Raw genomic sequence first — 17,241 nt, forward strand, 5'->3', positions numbered from 1 at the left:
GAGGGAAGACGAGGAGGGAGGAGGAGGAGGGAGATGGAGGAGAGTGAAACAGACAGACAGGTCCGAGAGGGATTTGTTCTATTTGCATGAGCCGGGCCTCCCATGGGGTCCAGCTCCGCTCAGCGAGCCCACAGCACAAAAGATAACACTTAACATATTTGCTAAAAGATGACAACCCTGCCTGGATCTCGTTTGAAGAGGCCCTTTGTCAGGATGCTCAGACAGGAGAAATCCACTGATATGGAAGCGGCGGAGAGACTAACAAATCTTTTTCTTTCCTCCTCTCTCTCTCTCTCTCTGTGTGTCTAAAAAGCACAAGGTTTCCCCTCATCGCCTCACATCTGGCAGAAGTCCCACGGGGGGGCAGGCGAATCGCACGCCGGTGGCTCTGGGACAGTAAAACAGCTTTTAATGGTAAACATTACAGACTGATAGAAAGTGTCAGGATAATTTATTTATACGGCCCCGCTGGGAGCAGCTCAGCCACCCTCACTGCTCACCGGCTCTCCCGTTCATTTGAGGGAAATATTTAGATAAATAAAGGCAGAGTAAAGGGCCGCCTGTTTGTAAAGCTCTGCTTCTACTTCTACTCCTATTATCTCCCCTCTCTCCGTCCCTATTAGCTGTATCGGGGGACTGCCGGAGATGTGAGGCGATACGTTATGTGTATAATGAGGGGGATTATTGCTGCTGTCACCGCAACGCATGCAGACAGCCGACGCAGATCTTAAGCCGAGGACTGTAGCAAACAAATAGAGGAATAAACAAACTGCTGAGTATCTACATTATTTATTGCACACACAAAACCAACACGCCTGCCTTGAATCCACTCGCACACACACTCCAATTCATGCATCCTGCCGGGCCACGGTGTGAACATGTGGGAGCCGAAAAAAAGTAGCAATAAAACAAGCTGATTCTACGTCCAGATAAAATCACAAACAAATCTGAGTCTTTTTGGAAGTATTTTAAATGTTTAAAGCTGCAGAAAAAGGTGAAATTTGATGCCGTAAATCTGCAATCTGTCATTCTGAAAACAAACTAGTGTCATTAAAGTAAAATGGAAACACAAAAATGCACGTGCTGCATGTGTACAACAAGAAGCGTGTGTGTGTGTGTGTGTGTGTGTGTGAGCGGACAACAAGGGGATCAAAGGTGAAAGGTTGAGTCCTCGCTAATAGCGGCTACAAAAACCAAGAATGTGCAATTGTGGATCTCTGCGGTTATTCATTCTTGAACTCTGTCACTCTGTGTTTTCCGTCCACCTCGTCCTTCTGTTGCAACCGTCTTGCACAAATGATCATTTCTACAACGCCTGAAATTCAACATTTTTGCAGCAAAATTGTGCTCGGAGCCGTTAAAGCTGTCTATCGGTGCTGTAAATCCATATTTCCCAACATTTAGAATTAACACAACAAGCAGAATATATGTAATAAAAGCGTAATTAGAGGGGGAAAAGTCCTCGTCATAAATCTGTATTTTCACTTTGCAGGGGGCCGAGGCCTCAATCTTATCCACTTGTTCCATTAAGCAAATTTCTGCACAGATTTTTCTCTAAATCTCACAAATTTGTCACAAAATGAGTCATTTCTGTGTTCTTAAAAAAACAGTTTTGAGGATTAAAAAAGTTCAAGAACAATAATCCACAATTAATTAATATCTATGAAAAAAGAGAGAAGAAATCTAATTAGGGCTATGTGTAATTTAAATGTAACACACTTAGTCACCAAATATTAATTACCATGTTGTGTGTGCGTGATGTGATTAAATAATGAACCCAAACATGACAATTTAGGGACAATTCTCCTGTAAATAAACTGATGAATTCACAATTAAAAGGTGTGAATGTAAACACAGCAGCTGCTCAGTTTTTTACACCTCCTAACGCACAATAATGATGGTGGAAAAAGTGCATGAAAAAGTGCAGAAAGTTGATGTAAAATTGCACCTACCATAGACGCTGCTGCTGCTGATCATGTCGTGCTGGAACAGGGAGAGGAAGAGAGAGAGGAAGAGGAGATGAGAGCATTGGAATTAATTTGTGGAGAGAGAAAAAAGCGGAAGGAAGGATTCCCTCTCTGAGCAAAAAAACTGGAAAAAAAAAGCTTTGCAATGCAAGACACTTTTTTGGTTGGCTTTCTTTTCGAGGGTGCAGCTCTGCTCGGGTTTCTCGGCGTGTGAAAGGTGGGCCCTGGAAGGAGCAACTCAATAGGAGGCATCTAACCTACATGCATCTCATTAGAAAGTGGAGCTCGGGATGACAGGCAGCGGCGGATCAGGAGGAGGAGGAGGAAGAATATGGAGGAGAAATCAACTGGTGCGCCTCGGGATGTTGTGTGGATTTAAATCTGCTCCAAATGTGTCCAAATGTGCATGAAAAAAAAAACGCACCGGATCCGCCGGCGCCGTGTGCGCAGGACAACTTGTTGTAACGCCGCAATGCAAGCCGGACGAGGAGCCTCCGCGTGTGTGTGTGTGTGTGTGTGCGTGCAAGTTGTGTATTTTCCCTGCACAGCCACGGACACACAAACACGGACCTATAGAGCAGCTACGTGTCCGAGCCTCTGCGATCGAACCGCGGCGCAGGTGCGCTCCGGGGGAAAAAAAAAATCGCACCGTTTTTTTTTTTTTTCTTTTTACGCAGCGATCCGCGCTCCGTTTGCTCGCCTGCAAAAACGCGCAAACTTGTCAAATCGCAAAGTGCACATGCATTATTCCGAGATAAGGCTGCTCGGCTCGGCTCCTCCGCTGTCTGCTCTAATTGCGGACTATCCTTCCTTCCCTCCTTACCTGCTGTGTGCTCTTTTCTCTTCTTCTTCTTCTTCTTAGCGACAGGTCGACCTCTCACGTCGGGGGGGGGGGGGTTTAGGGTCGCATCGGTCCCGGGGAGGGGTGCTGCTGAGGAAACGCGGCTGCTGGGGTTAAGCCGGGGTGCCTGCGAGCTGAAACCATCCCAAGTTAACGCAGGAAACACTGACCACGGCCACTGCCATGTTGGAATTTCACCAGCCCTGAACAGCTGCTTCTCAGACTGACCAGTACGCTCCCTACTGCGCATGCGTCCCAAAGTGGAGGGTGGGGGGGAGCAGCAGTAGTGCTGGTGGGGGAGAGGAAAAATTCCAATTATTGCCTGTAAGGTTATTATGGGCGTCTGGTTTGCATGGTGATGGTGAGGACAGACACACTGATGGAGATGGAGATTTTTTAAAGCAGAGGAGTCAAACTCATCTTAGTTCAGGTTCCGCATTCAGACCAATTTGATCTCCATTGGACCAGAAAAGTAAAATCACAGCATAATAACCTATAAATAACCACAACTCCTAATATTTCCTTTGTTTTAGTGCAAAAAAGTTCACATTTAAGGAATTATCTTTATACAAAACATCATGAACAACCTGAAATTTCAGCATGAGTTCAATTTCAACAATATTCAGCCTCAGTTTATCATTTCCACATTACAACTTCTAGATCACAGAGTGTCTACAAAGGAACACAACATTTAGTCACAGCTATCTGGAACCGAACCATATAGTATTTTTCTTTATGATCAAAATGACAAAAGTCAGACAAAAAACAAGAAAAATATTACAAAAATGAGACACAAAATGACAAAAAATGACACAAATGACATGAAGCAAAACAAAAAAGAGACAATTAGACAAAAAGGTTACAAAGGAACAAAAAAGTGGACAAACGACGAAAATGAGACAAAAATTACACAAGATCAAAAGTGACAGCGAGAAACAATATGACAAAAAAGTGAACAACACAAGCGAGACAAAATAAACACAAAATGACACAAACGATACACAAAACAACAAGTAAAACGAAACACAAAATGGCAAAAGTAAGAAAAAAGACACGAGCGAGACAAAAAGGAAACAAAACAACAAAAACAAGAAACAAAATGACAAAAACATGAAACAAGTCAGACAAAAAAAGACAAAAACAACAAAGACAGACCAAATATTACAAAAATGAGACACAAAATGACAAAAAAGAGACATACGACACGAAACAAAACAAAAAAGAGACAAAGAATTAGACAAAAAGGTTACAAAGCGACAAAAAAATGGACAAACGACAAAAACGAGACAAAAAATTATACAAATGAGATAAAAAATGACAAAAGCGAGAAACAAAATGACAAAAAAAGTGGACAAACAACACAAGGGAGACAAAAAAAAACACAAAACGGCACAAACGATACACAAAACGACGAATAAACAAAATGGCAAAAATAAGACAAAAACCACTAATGAGACAAAACGGAAACACAAAATGACAAAAATGAGAAACAAAATGATAAAAGCATGAGACAAACAACAAGTCAGACAAAAAATGACAAAAATAAGACAAAATACAACAAAAATGAGACAAAATGACAAAAGCAAGACAAACAACACAAAGCAAAACAAAAGAGACAAAAATTGGACAAAAAAGTTACAAAGCAACAAAAAAATTGACAAATGACAAAAATGAGACAAAAAATGACAAAAGCGAGAAACAAAGTGACAAAAAATTAGATAAACACACAAGCGAGACAAAAGGGAAATACAAAACGACAAAAACAAGACAAAATACAACAAAAATGAGACACAAAATGACAAAAGAACAGTGAGCAATATAGCATTTTACCGTGGGCCGGATTGGACCCTTTGGTGGGTCGGTTTTGGCCCGCGGGCCGCATGTTTGCCACCCCTGTTTTAAACAAAAATCCCTTTTGCTCAACAATTTAACTCATTAAAGGTGGCTTCTCTGCTTCGGTCTCACTGAAGATGGATCAGTTAAAAGTTCCAACGTCACCCCGCATACATCTCCAAGTGATAATTATAGCAGCGATATGGAATTAGCAATTGCAGCCCTAATTAGAGTGAAAATGTCCCAGTTAGAGGCGAATCAAAGCATCAGCGGGGAGAGCAGGTTTAAACAAGACATCAAAGACGGAGACGCTGTCATTTCATTGTCCCTAATATCACCCCCGCCAAGCTCCCAGTGTGTGTCTGTGTGACAAAATTCAACATGAGGTTAATAAATGGGAGTGATTTTAAAAACAGAAATGCATTTAGGGTGAGATCCCTCCTACACCTGCCTCGGCTCCACATCTCCACCTTTCACTCTTGATAATTAGAAATATTAGGGCCGGGGCTTTAACGCGTCAAGTTCCATTAATTAATGACAGAAAAAATAACGCAACTAATCGCGCAGTTCTCTAATTTCTAACACTGATGAACACTCCAGTCCAGTAGGTGGCGGTAATGAACCTAAAGTCTGTTTTCCAGCTGCGAAGAAGATACACAGGAGTTTGTTGGGAGCAAAGTTTTCTTCTAAAAATCTTGCTCGGATAAAAGCGTGGTTGTGTGCAAATTGTGTGACAAAGAGTTTTCTGATCACCTCAATGCAAAACATGTTGCTGTTAGCGCCAGAGCTAACGTTAGCTACGGCTAACAGTATCCCAAAATAGACTACTTTCAAAGACATTTAAAGTGCTTGACTTCACAAAAAGTCTTAAAATGTTGAATATTATTGCTGTAATAGCACTTTGAGTTTGCAGTAATCTGTGAATGTAGTAGACAGATAAAAAAAATGCAGATAAATAGAAATGATTCAAGTTATTTCACGGCGCCTCGGTGGAGTTACATAACGATCTGTGCCTTGTCCGCCTGTCTTTTAATAACTTAATTATAAATGTTTACTTTATAAAAAACATGTTTTTTAAAAATAAATTTTATTCCTAAAAAAAGAACCATCAAATTACACCATTTATCAGACCCAGAAACTATGAAAACAGAATAGTGTTCATATAGCGATAGTGTTTTACTTTATGATCAAAACGGCAAAAAAGACAAAAACAAGACAAAATATTAGAAAAATGAGACACAGAACGACAAAAGCGAAAACCAAAATGACAAAACATGAGACAAACAACAAAAATCAGACAACAAAACAAAAAGAAGACAAAATATTATAAAAATGAGATGCAAAATCACAAAAGAACCATGGGTAATAGTATTCTATGATAAAAACAACTTGTCATGGTCTAGAAATGATTATAAATTTATAGTTTTACTAATTTACAATCTACAGTTAATGTCTTCTCTGGAATTTTTACACTTTGAGGGCCGGATTGGACCCTCTGGAGGACCCCTTTTGGCCCTCGGGCCGCATGTTGGACACCACTGCTTTAAATCATCAAAAATACTTTTTCTATATGTCCCATTTTTAAAATTTATCAGTTTTAAACTACAAACACATATAGTCATTGATTCCGTCATCAATCAAAACTTATTTGAATTGAAACACTCTGCTTATTGTGTCAAATATGCGATTAATCATCATTAATACATTACAAAGCCTCTAATTAATCAGATTAATATTTTTAATCGTGTCCACCACTAATAAATACATATATTTCTACAATTCATTAAAACTGTCACAGCCTGCAATGCAATCAGGAATTTGTTAATTAAAACTGATTAAAAACTCAAGCTAATCGCTGCATAATGTCTTCGTGAAGGAGCGTTCTTTATGTTACTGAGTGCTAATTATTAGTTCATGTTTTTTTTTAAAAAGCTTCAGGTGTGCAGTGTGTGATGTGTGAGCGAGGGAAAGCGTGTTACATTACAGCGGCGTGCTCTTTCTCCTCTCTGATTTCCATACTGAAGGCAAAAAAAGGTAGAATTCAAGTGTGTTCAATATGCAGTGTTGCTATAAAAGGCTCCCACACCGGTATGGAAAACCTTGTGTAAGGATACTTTCTGATTGGTGACGTGTGTGTGAGTGTGTGTGTGTGGGAAGATTTAACGGCAACATAAATCTAAATAGATTTTAACTCATTAGCCATTGGAGAGGTAATGATGTAAGTCTGCCACTAATGAGCTTAAGCTCTTAATTGAATAGGAGGAGGGTGGATGAGCACACACACACACACACACACACACACACACACACACACACACACACACACACACACACACACACACACACACACACACACACACACACACACACACAGCTTGGATGGGCTCAAAGTGCACAAAAAAGGATGCACACATACCTACATATACAACCCCGCCTCCTGTGTTGGCTGTTTTTCCTCCCTCTCCCTCTCCTCTCTCTCTGGGGTCATACAAAGAGAGGAGTCACATGACCAGCTAAATTTCAACCCCAGCGCCTGCAGACTTCAGTGTCGGCCCTCATCACTTCAACACTTTTTTTGTGTGTGTGTGTGTGTTTGTATTTTTCCCCCCTTCCTCGATGCGAAAACAACCCAAATCTCATGCGTTATTTATGAAATCACTGCTCTAAATGAAACGCAAGGCCTGTTTCTTTAATACCAGGCGAAAAAACAAAGCGCCTAATCAAAGGACTCCCCGGACGTCACGCTAATCAAACCTCTGCTGCAAATGTAGCATAGTCGCACTTATAAGAGGGAAACATGCCGCTTTGATGTCCCCCTTCTTCCATATTTTTATTCATCTTTTCCAAATAATTATCAGCACTTAACCCGCCGTGTCTGCCAAGACGTAGAAACGTCACAATCCATTTGGGTTGAAAAAGGGAAGCTTATAGGATAAAATGTCTTATTCTTTACAATACATCGGGAACAGGGTGCGTTCCCTTGGCGATACAAGCTCTGAAAATGATGATATCCAATTTCATAGTGTCTTCTATCAAATATACCCCGATGTAAACAAAGCCCCAGCGAATGGGGGACAATGGCGGGGGACGTCAAAGCCAGGAAATCCAGAGGGAGAAAAAGGGAAGAGATTAGAAAAAGCCCAGACAGTGTTTCCAGTCGCTCAGATAAAAGAAGACGGGAGGGGAATAATGTAGGGAAAATAGAGGAGGGGATGAGTCGTCTTTGCTCAGAGGCTACAGAGTGGCCAATCCTCTTTTATGAGCCCAGACTAGTGCCCTGATGGGACGCGGCGTAGATTTGAGCAGAGCCTATTGAGCATAAGCTGCTAAATTTGGCAATAAAGGCAATGTGATTTACTGTAAGCTCCAGTGGGCCGAGAGCAACGCAGCCGCCAGCACACACACACACACACACACACACACACACACACCTGAGAGCATAAAAACACACACTAACAATAACTCACTCACTGCGTTACCGTCTCCCGCTCTCTCCCTCATTCTCCCCGACACTCCGGCCCGCCGCACACACTCATGCAGCCACTCATGCGGCTCAGTGCCACTGACTTTGACAAATAACCAGGAAGTCCTGGTGTTGGCTTAAAAACTCCAACTTGTTCAGTTGCAATTCTGCATTTGTCCTGCTTTAATGGCTGTGGAAGTGGCTTTGGAGGTAATCTGTCAGTGATTGATTAGAGGCCGGCCAAATCCCCCCTCGCCCAACGCATTGGTAGGCTGCAGGCCTGCTGCTGCTGCTGCTGCTGCTGGTGGAGGCAGAGAGACATAGAGAGAAAACAGAACAGAACATCAAACAGTGCAAACGGTGCAGGAGGACGTATGGGAAAGTTCAATAGCGGAAATTTCTCCTGTTTTGACGTCCAAAACTCAGCTCATGAAGGTGGCCCAGTCAATGCAAATATATGTTATTTTAACCCTCCTCTTGTCTTCATTTACGGGCACCAAAAAATATAGTTTCCTTGTCTGAAAAAAATCCAAAAATTCAGCAAAAAAATTCCCCAAATTTCTGAAAATTTGCAAAACCTTCAGGAAGAAAACTCCAATAATTCCTTAGAAGTGTTATTTTTAAAAAATCCCCCAAATTTGGCAAGAAAATTCTTGCAAATATTTTTTAAAAATGAGTAAAAACCTTCCAAAAAAATCCTAAAAATATCTAAAGTGATTACATAAACTTCTAATATTTTCTTAAAGAACATTCACAATGTTCTTAAAGAAATTTTTTTTCCACCAAAAAATGTTCAAAAATTTCCCAAAAATGTTGAAAATGTGGACATCAGAAGTTTCACTGTAAAAATATTTTTTTCCCCACATTTTCAAACTTTAAAACGGGTCAATTTTGACCTGCAGGACGACACGAGGGTTAATATCCAGTTTTAGCCAAAAAGTTAAGGAATTTAACAATTCGTATTGACATTAGTGTTGCTGTAGCTTTAATCTCCCTAATAAAGAATATTAGACTTAACCTTTAGATGCATAAATGGATCAAAAATGACCAATTGAGGTCGTAATTTTCTACCTAAAAATGTGGATAAAATGATACACAAGACATCAATAGAGTTTCTACGATATGAGACTATTGTATAGCCTGATCAGATATTAATATTCATCTCACTGTCAACAAACCCCATAAATCCAGCTTAAAGTATATATTTTACTCCTCTGAACTCCAGAAAATAGTCTCTAACTGATATTCTCCTGTTTTCTGTTTAGATTTTCAAAAACTAGGTTACACATTTTTCAGTCAAAGAGGACTGAAGGTTCTGTCGACACCTGATGAACTGCAGAACCACCAGACTGAGACATTAACGAGGACTGATGCTCACATTATACATGATATAATTGTTCCTTACTGGGTTCTTCTGTCAGATTTAATCAGTATTCTGTAAATGGACTGATAATCTCACATTCAGTGATATAATTATACAACTTTTCTTAACTAATTCAACCAATGCTGAATATTCTGCAGAACTATTGTTGCTCAAAAAGCAATCAAACTAAAACAATAATGCAGCGGCTTTAAATCTTAGTGTGATATTCAGCTTTTCAAATAGTTTGTAATGTTACCGTCCAGTCTCTAATCAGTCGCAGCTCACTCCTGCCTTTTCTTCTTTTTCTTTTATTATCAAAGACGAGCGAGTCCTTTTGCCAAACAAGCACACGCTCTGACCATGAAAATGTTCAGCATGAATCTTAATGTCACTTAAGTGATAATTATTCTGCTCGCCACAAACCTGACTACCAAAATGGAATTCAATCAGAGCCCGCGCATAATGACAGTCATTATGAAAATAATGAATAAAAAAGTAATAATGACATCCCTATCTGCATTCATACCTCTTTTTCTCACACATCTCCATGGTGATGTGAAGTCTTTTTTTTCCTCCAACTCTACATTCTGGCTGGCCCATGGCCGCTTTAATCACATTGTTTATGGTAAACCAAGCGTAGTGTGCTAGCTCTGTGCGTGGACTCATTTAATTAACCACTTGAGAGGTGTAGCCGAGCCTCCAGCAGTTTGGCGTTGTCTCCTGCAGCGGTGAGTGCAGGGTTATTGTTGCTGACCAGTCCATCTCTCAGCAGCTCTCTCTGCTGGCTCTTTCAAACGAGACGCGTCTCCCTCCGAGCGGGAATTTGCCTTTCCGCCAGCTAATGCGAATCAACATCTGACAATCAGGAACAATATAATTATGATAAAAACATCTCACCAGGGTTGTGGAGGAACAGATTACACATGCTGGGATTAAATGATAAATCACCGGCTGCTCTCCTCCATTGCAGCCTCAAAGTCAAAACGCAATAATTTGAGACAATAAAATGTCAATTTAACTTCATCCTCAACAGATTCATAATTCAGATCATTTAATTGCCTCGATTGTGAATTTGATTTTTAAACAGATGCTTATTGGTGACAGTGTGTGTGTACATGCACCTGCACAAAATACAGTTTTTTTCTGTCATTTGTACGCGTGAGGATTTTTCCGAGCGTCTCGCTGGCGGTGGATGTGTGTGTGTGTTGGACCATGTCCTTGAGGTTTACTCTTTTGATTCAATAGCGCTCCACATGGATGGACTCAATCAGATACCTCAAACCCAGTGAAGGGTGATGCTCAATGGAGCTGAAGTTACACTACAGCAGCTCCTCGGAGAAAAGACGGCCTGGTTCTCAGACGATGTTTACACGTATAGACGTCGCACAAACCGGAATTTTAAGCACACAAACAAAGCCATTTCCACTTGTTGACATGAAACGGCGCCACTAATTTGCTTAATTGTTGTCACTGGCACGGAAAAGTGTTTTATGCCTGAGAACAAACAACATATTGATTTGCAGTTTCGGCTTTTTATAGCTTGCTGATTGTCGGGGAGTGTGGAGGATTTCTTGCATGGCTGGAGCATGTGAGAATCAAGGCCGCATTTAAAATAAATCCTCATTTTATGTTTCTATCGTTGAAGCAAAAGATTCAAATGTGTATTTAAACCATGAAAGATTTTAGCACAGAGATTTCTTCTTTTATTCTCCTAGAATCACATCCAGCTTCAAAAAGGATGTGAGGGTGTCAGCAGTTGAGTGTTCGGTGTCTCCAAACACTCGTACGCGACTGAAGAACGACCACTACGAAGGTCTGGCTGGAGAACTGGAAATGACCAGCAGGTTTGTGGCCCTAGAAGCCATTACTCTTTGAATACCTTGAGGATAATGAAAGTGGGCCAGGGGAGAGAGGAGATGGAAAACTGTGCTGTTGGAGTGCACTGAGCCGTCGCAAATTTCTGTTTGAACCCATAACACTACAGCCATGTGACAAATGATAGCAACACCGAGCCTGAACTGCTCAGAGAAGATTACAGTCAGCTGGATTTAAACCGAAACACCCCCATAAAGGTATGCAGTTACTATTTAACCCAGTTCAGTTGACAAAAACTCATTTGTATTTCTGCAACCACCTGTCAAGTCCAGGAACACTTGAAACCACGTCTACTGATTTGATGCTTGGCAATAAATCCGAGGTCTTGTCTGCAAAAATATGAGTATTTTGCTAAAATGAACATTTTCTTTTCTGTTTGGGCCTCTCATCCACATCCAAAAAGACGTTTAAGGTCACATTTTAAACAGCAGATTTCTAAAAACTAAGATGAAGAAAATGAAGAAAAGCTCAGTTTACCATTGTAGCTATGTGTAAAGTGCAAATAAATATACCAGTTTCTTCACGTGAGGCTAGCGCTAGCAGTTACAAGTTTAGTTGGCTGGACATAATCTTCCAGCAGCAACTAAAAGTCTGCAGAAACGATGACATTTTATTGACTATTTATCTATTTGACAGGGACAGTGCACATAATTGAACGTCTAATTAGGCAGCAATAGACGTAAATATGCCGGATTATAGAAACAATGCTAATTTACATCCACAGTCCCAGGTAAAAAGTCGCAGGTAAAAAAATATAACAGTGAAACATAAGACAATAGGTCACAATACAAGGACATTACAAAAAGTATACAAAGATCTGTCATATTTGATGTATTATTGACAAAGACTGGCTTGAATCCTGGTGGCGGCAAATACAAAGTTAGCACAATCCACAACCCACTTACAAAAAATAATGTCTTTCATTTTGAAAACTCCTGTTGATAAATCTGATTTAACCCTCCTGTTGTCCTCATTTACGGGCACCAAAAAATACTGTTCTCTTGTCTGAAAAAAATCCCAAAATTCAGCAAAAAAAATTCCCAAATTTCTGAAAATTTGCAAAACCTTCAGGAAGAAAATTCCAATAATTCCTTAAAAGTTTCCCTTAAAAGTTTTATTTTAAAAAAATCTGACAAATTTGGGAAGAAAATTCTTGTAAATATTTTCAAAAAATGAGTAAAAATCTTCCCAAAAAAATCCTAAAAATATCTAAAGTCATTCCATATATATCAGTAAAACTAATGATTTCTTTAAGAACATTTACATAAAAATCTTTTTTTATTTATTTTTTTATTTGTGAATGTTCTTAAGAAACATTTTTTTTTTAACATTTCTTTTTTTCCCACCAAAAAAAAATGTTTAAAAAAATATATTTTTTCTCACATTTTCAAACTTTAAATCGTGTCACTCCGACCCGCAGGACGACACGAGGGTTAAAGTAGACGTGACATTAGAAGCAAAGGCTGCTGATCGTCCAAATGTAAGAACTTGTGATTGCGCTATTGACTTGTGATGCATTTAGCTGTTTTAGCTTCTATAAAAAAAGGTGTAAACAGAGTGAATATGGTGCAAGTGGGCGAACAATAACCACATTTAATGGAAATCCACCAAGTTTAAGGCCGAATGATCCTTTCATACTTAAATCATTTGGAAAATGTGCGTTTTTACTTTTTATTGTGGACAAATACTTGAGAAGACTGACACCAACTCCAGCCAATGACCTTTTAGCTTGCTACTTAACATATAATTCCCCTACTAGCGGCTATAAAGCTCACTAATTAGCATCTTTTTTTTGTTTATATAAAATAAATGTGAAGCTGTTATCCTCTGCCTCCACTGTTTACACTAAAGGTCTCCTATTTAGCAGACAGCTTCGTCAGACGAGCTAATCTTCCTCTGAGTGTGATTTTTTAAACTTACTGTCATAATAAAATTCTAATATCGATTTCCCGAGAATAGAGAATAAATTTTGTTGCGCTTGCAGCACGAAGGACTGCCCAGACTATTTCTGCTGTGAGTCACATGTCAATTTGTGCCAGTTCTGTGTGAAAAATGAACATTGGCTGGGAGCACACTTCCTGATTGGTCATTTTGAAGAAGCAGAGAAGTACGTCTGCATTTCCTGACCTCTTGCCTGTTGTTCCTTCATGCTCTGCTGTATAACAAGACCATCACACAGCATCGACAGGAGACAGGCCTCAGCTGCTCGCACTCTTATCAGAGCAGGCTGAGACGCCTCGAGGAAGTATCAGTAAACAACGCTATAGGGTTCCAGTTGCTATATGCTCAGGCGCTCATGCAAAATTCAGCACTTTTGTATGTAGACTGAGACGGAGCCGAGGAAGAAGGCAGGGGTTATGTTTTAACCGGTGAACCTTCAGAACTCAACGATTCCCCCCTCTAATTCGAACGGAAATGTTTGTGAGGTCGACCCGAGAGCGTGAAACAGAAATATTAATTGCTGCACTTACACATGAAGAGATTCAAATGGCAGCTGCTACCGCTGAGCTGGAATCAGTTATCTCTCTCTGCCTTCCTCCCAAGTCCTTTAATGGTGTGATCGCCCTTAACTCCACTGTAAATCTCTCCCCAATGGCTTATGGTTCAAATTAATGGCCCTGCCATAAGTGTTTGAATTTCATGAATTGTAATAATACTTACATCACAAGACACATGAAGTCATGTCTCCCTCTCTACAGTGGAGATATGATACATTTTAGAGGGATGCACAAAGTGGTCCCCTGGTAGGGTAGTGATGTGTTCTAATAGACTGTGGTGACCAACCCCCGGGTGCAGATATTCATGATTCATATTTGAAGGCAGCAGAACATTTAAATGGGACATTAAGTGGCGAAGAAGATTAAAACACTGTTGGCTTTGTGGAATAACTGGGACGTTCACTGGTGAGGTTATGTCTCTTTCATTTTCCTTTTTTTTCCTGCTTGTACTGAGCCGTTAAAACATATTAAAGTCAAGCTGGAATTGTCTTCACTTTTCATGTAAGGAAATATAAATTAGAATAATAATAGCTATTGTGATTTTTTCTTTTTTTTTTAGTCTCTAAGCTTCAAGGCATTGGGGGATGGTTTTCTAAGGATCAGCAGAGAGACGTGCTGTCAGCTCAAACATGCTGAAATCATGGAGATAGAGCATTTAGTCTACAAACAATAAGTTGTTTTACACCTCAGGGAGCGTGCCAACATTCATATACATACCGCCCATAAAAAGCACCCATGTACACCCTCTTTAAGGTGTTTTTTTGGTGGGAAGCAACTACTCTTGTGCACACTAACTGGTTAAACTTGAAGAGGGCAGTTGGTGTAATTTTCTCTGGAGCATCTTCAACATAAAACTCTCCATATAAACTCTCCATAGATCTGGAGTTATGTCCAGTTAGCACCATTTCTCGTTATTTTGGTGCCTTCAGACTAAACATAACAGTTAAAGCTGTCAGATTCTACACAGAAAGGTTGAAAGAGCTGTAAATGTTCACACTGCCTCACATCCAAGTTCCTACATTGGAATGGTTTAAGTCTCTTCAACGCATTCAATATTTTGGAGGAGCTGTTTGACTCCTAAGTTTGGGTTTTGTTGCTTGTGATTGCTGCCACTTACAGAGTCAAACCTTCAGAGTCACAGAGATGAGAATAACAGCTGATGACATGGGATTATAACTGGAAAACAGCAAAGTATTGTCTTCATGGATGCATCAAGAACTAGACATTCACAAGAAAGTTGCTTGGTATTGCTAAAAATGTCTATGCTTACTCTACTGTCATAGTTTTGGCCACAAAGATGTTTTTACACCCAGCAAGGTTTATCAAATTCTGCTGCTCAAAAGCATTCTGTGTTATGCAGGGGTGTCAAACATGTGGCCCGCAGGCTAAACCGGCCCTCCAGAGGGTCCAATCCGGCCCTCAAAGTGTAAATGACAGAGAAGACATTAATGCAAATTGTAAATTTATAAAAATATAAATGTAAAATAATTTCTAGACCATGACAAGTTGTTTTAATCATAAAGTAAAATACTAGATTGTTCATTGTTCTTTTGTCGTTTTGTGCCTCATTTTGTAATATTTTGTCTTGTTTTTCGTCTGATTTTTGTCGTTTTTCTCCTGTTTTTGTCGTTTTGTGTTTCCTTTTTGTCTCGCTTATGTTTTTTGTCATATTTTTGTAATTTTGTCTTTTGCTTCATTCATTGTTTTGAACATCATTTTTGTCAAGTGGTTTTTTGTCTCACTTGTGTTGTCTATTTTTTTGGCATTTTGTTTCTCGCTTTTGTCATTTTTGGTCTCATTTTTCTCATTTGTCATTTTTTTGTCGCTTTGTAACTTTTTGTCAAATCTTTCGTTTTGTGTCGTTTGTCTCATTTTTTGTCATCTTGTTTCTGATTTTTGGAATATTTTGTCTTGTTTTTGTCATTTTTTTTTGTCTGACTTCTGTCGTTTTGATCATAAACACCACATTGTTCAGTTCCAGATGTGACTAAATGTTTTGTTCCTTTGTAGATAAACTGTGATCTGTAGGTTGAAATGTGTAAATGATAAACTGAGGCATAACGCTGCTGAAATTGTATTTATTTTCTTCAGAAATTTCAGGTTGTTCTTAATTGTTTGTAGGAAGATAGTTTCTTAAATGCGGACATTTTCGCACTAAAACAAAGGAAAAATGTGGCGTTGTGGTTATTTATAGGTTATTATGCTGTGATTTTACTGGCCACTGGAGATCAAATTGGGCTGAAATGAGTTTGAAACCTCTGCAGTAAAGAGTCTTTGTGATACTTACTATTCACCATGTCACAGCCTGTCTGGTGAAAAACGCTGTATTTTCTTTGTATTAATTGAAATATATCAATTTCTTCACCATTTTTATTTCAACTTCAGTTTCTTTCAGTTTCATTGTCAGAAAAGAGCCACGGCAATTTGTAAACCTGAAATAAGGTTAGAAAACACACAGATGTGCTTGTCTGTCATAATAAGGGTACAACTTTATCTAGCTGCTGCTGCTATTCTAGGTGCATGTTGTGTGTCTGTGACAGCCAGCGTGTGGTTGTGTGCAGACAGATGTGTATGTGGTGGAGCGGGAGGACAGACTTGATGATCCCCTGTCTCCTGGTGACTGTGTGGAGCCATCCAGCCGTGGCGAGGCTGCCATAACTACCAGTTGAGCTCTGTCAGGGAGATGACCCACTCTCTATTCAACAAGACCTGCCACCCTGACAGACAGACGGACAGTGAGACAGGCGGGCAGGAAGACAAAACACACGGCATGCGAATATTTAAACTCCAAGAACTCGCCGTCTCGCTCGGAACAGCTGAAAACAGGAAAATGCCGTAGGTGTAATTGGACCGCTGCAGCACAGGTCAAGAGTCAATGGTCTTATTTGAGGGCTAACACCATTTAAGACTAATTTGAGACTATGTGTTATTGTGCCTTTAACTAAGTTTCTAACCTGATCTGTACAGAGGTTCATTGTGCTTTTAAAAGAGACCTGCTGCCCCGCAAAAGGCCATCTAATGGTTTTTCAAACCCACAGTATTACTTTAATGTACTGTGGATCAAAGGATAAAACATCCACTTCTGCAGATGAGGGGGAAAAAAAACTGTGGCGGAGAGAAGATTTTAGATTTTCTTTATGAGAAGTCCATTTGGGTTCTCACTGTTACGAATGATTACAGTCTCGCAAACGACTAAAAGGCACTTAAGCAAAAATCAAAGCACATTTATTATGTATCCAAGCTCATGCATTTCCACAAGTAAAAAATACTGCATATTTAGCATGCAGTGAATGTGGAGTTATTGAATCAGAAGTGTTTGGTCTTGAAAGATTATATATATATTATTTATATATACTGCACTTTCTGAAACAAACAACTTGGAGGTTTATAGGATTTTGCAG

General features: G+C 39.7%; 1 protein-coding gene across 5 annotated transcripts in view; it reads right to left on the minus strand.

The window, feature by feature from the left end:
* Positions 1–17,241, minus strand: part of LOC111577534 (fidgetin-like) — a 103,200-nt gene that overhangs the window by 34,338 nt on the left and 51,621 nt on the right. For 3 of the 5 annotated variants that reach the window (XM_055008172.1, XM_055008170.1, XM_055008171.1), the window contains one exon: positions 2,791–3,097. The exons of 1 other annotated variant lie outside the window; for it this stretch is intronic. In XM_055008172.1, the coding sequence (XP_054864147.1) occupies positions 2,791–3,058 (268 nt within the window). In that variant the 5' untranslated portion in view covers positions 3,059–3,097. Of the gene's footprint in view, positions 1–1,952; positions 1,984–2,790; positions 3,098–17,241 lie in introns of those variants that run through there. One more of the 5 variants, XM_055008173.1, reaches the window with a different exon arrangement.

This window comes from Amphiprion ocellaris, chromosome 24 (genome assembly GCF_022539595.1).
Source record: "Amphiprion ocellaris isolate individual 3 ecotype Okinawa chromosome 24, ASM2253959v1, whole genome shotgun sequence".
Classification (NCBI taxonomy): Eukaryota; Metazoa; Chordata; class Actinopteri; family Pomacentridae; genus Amphiprion; species Amphiprion ocellaris.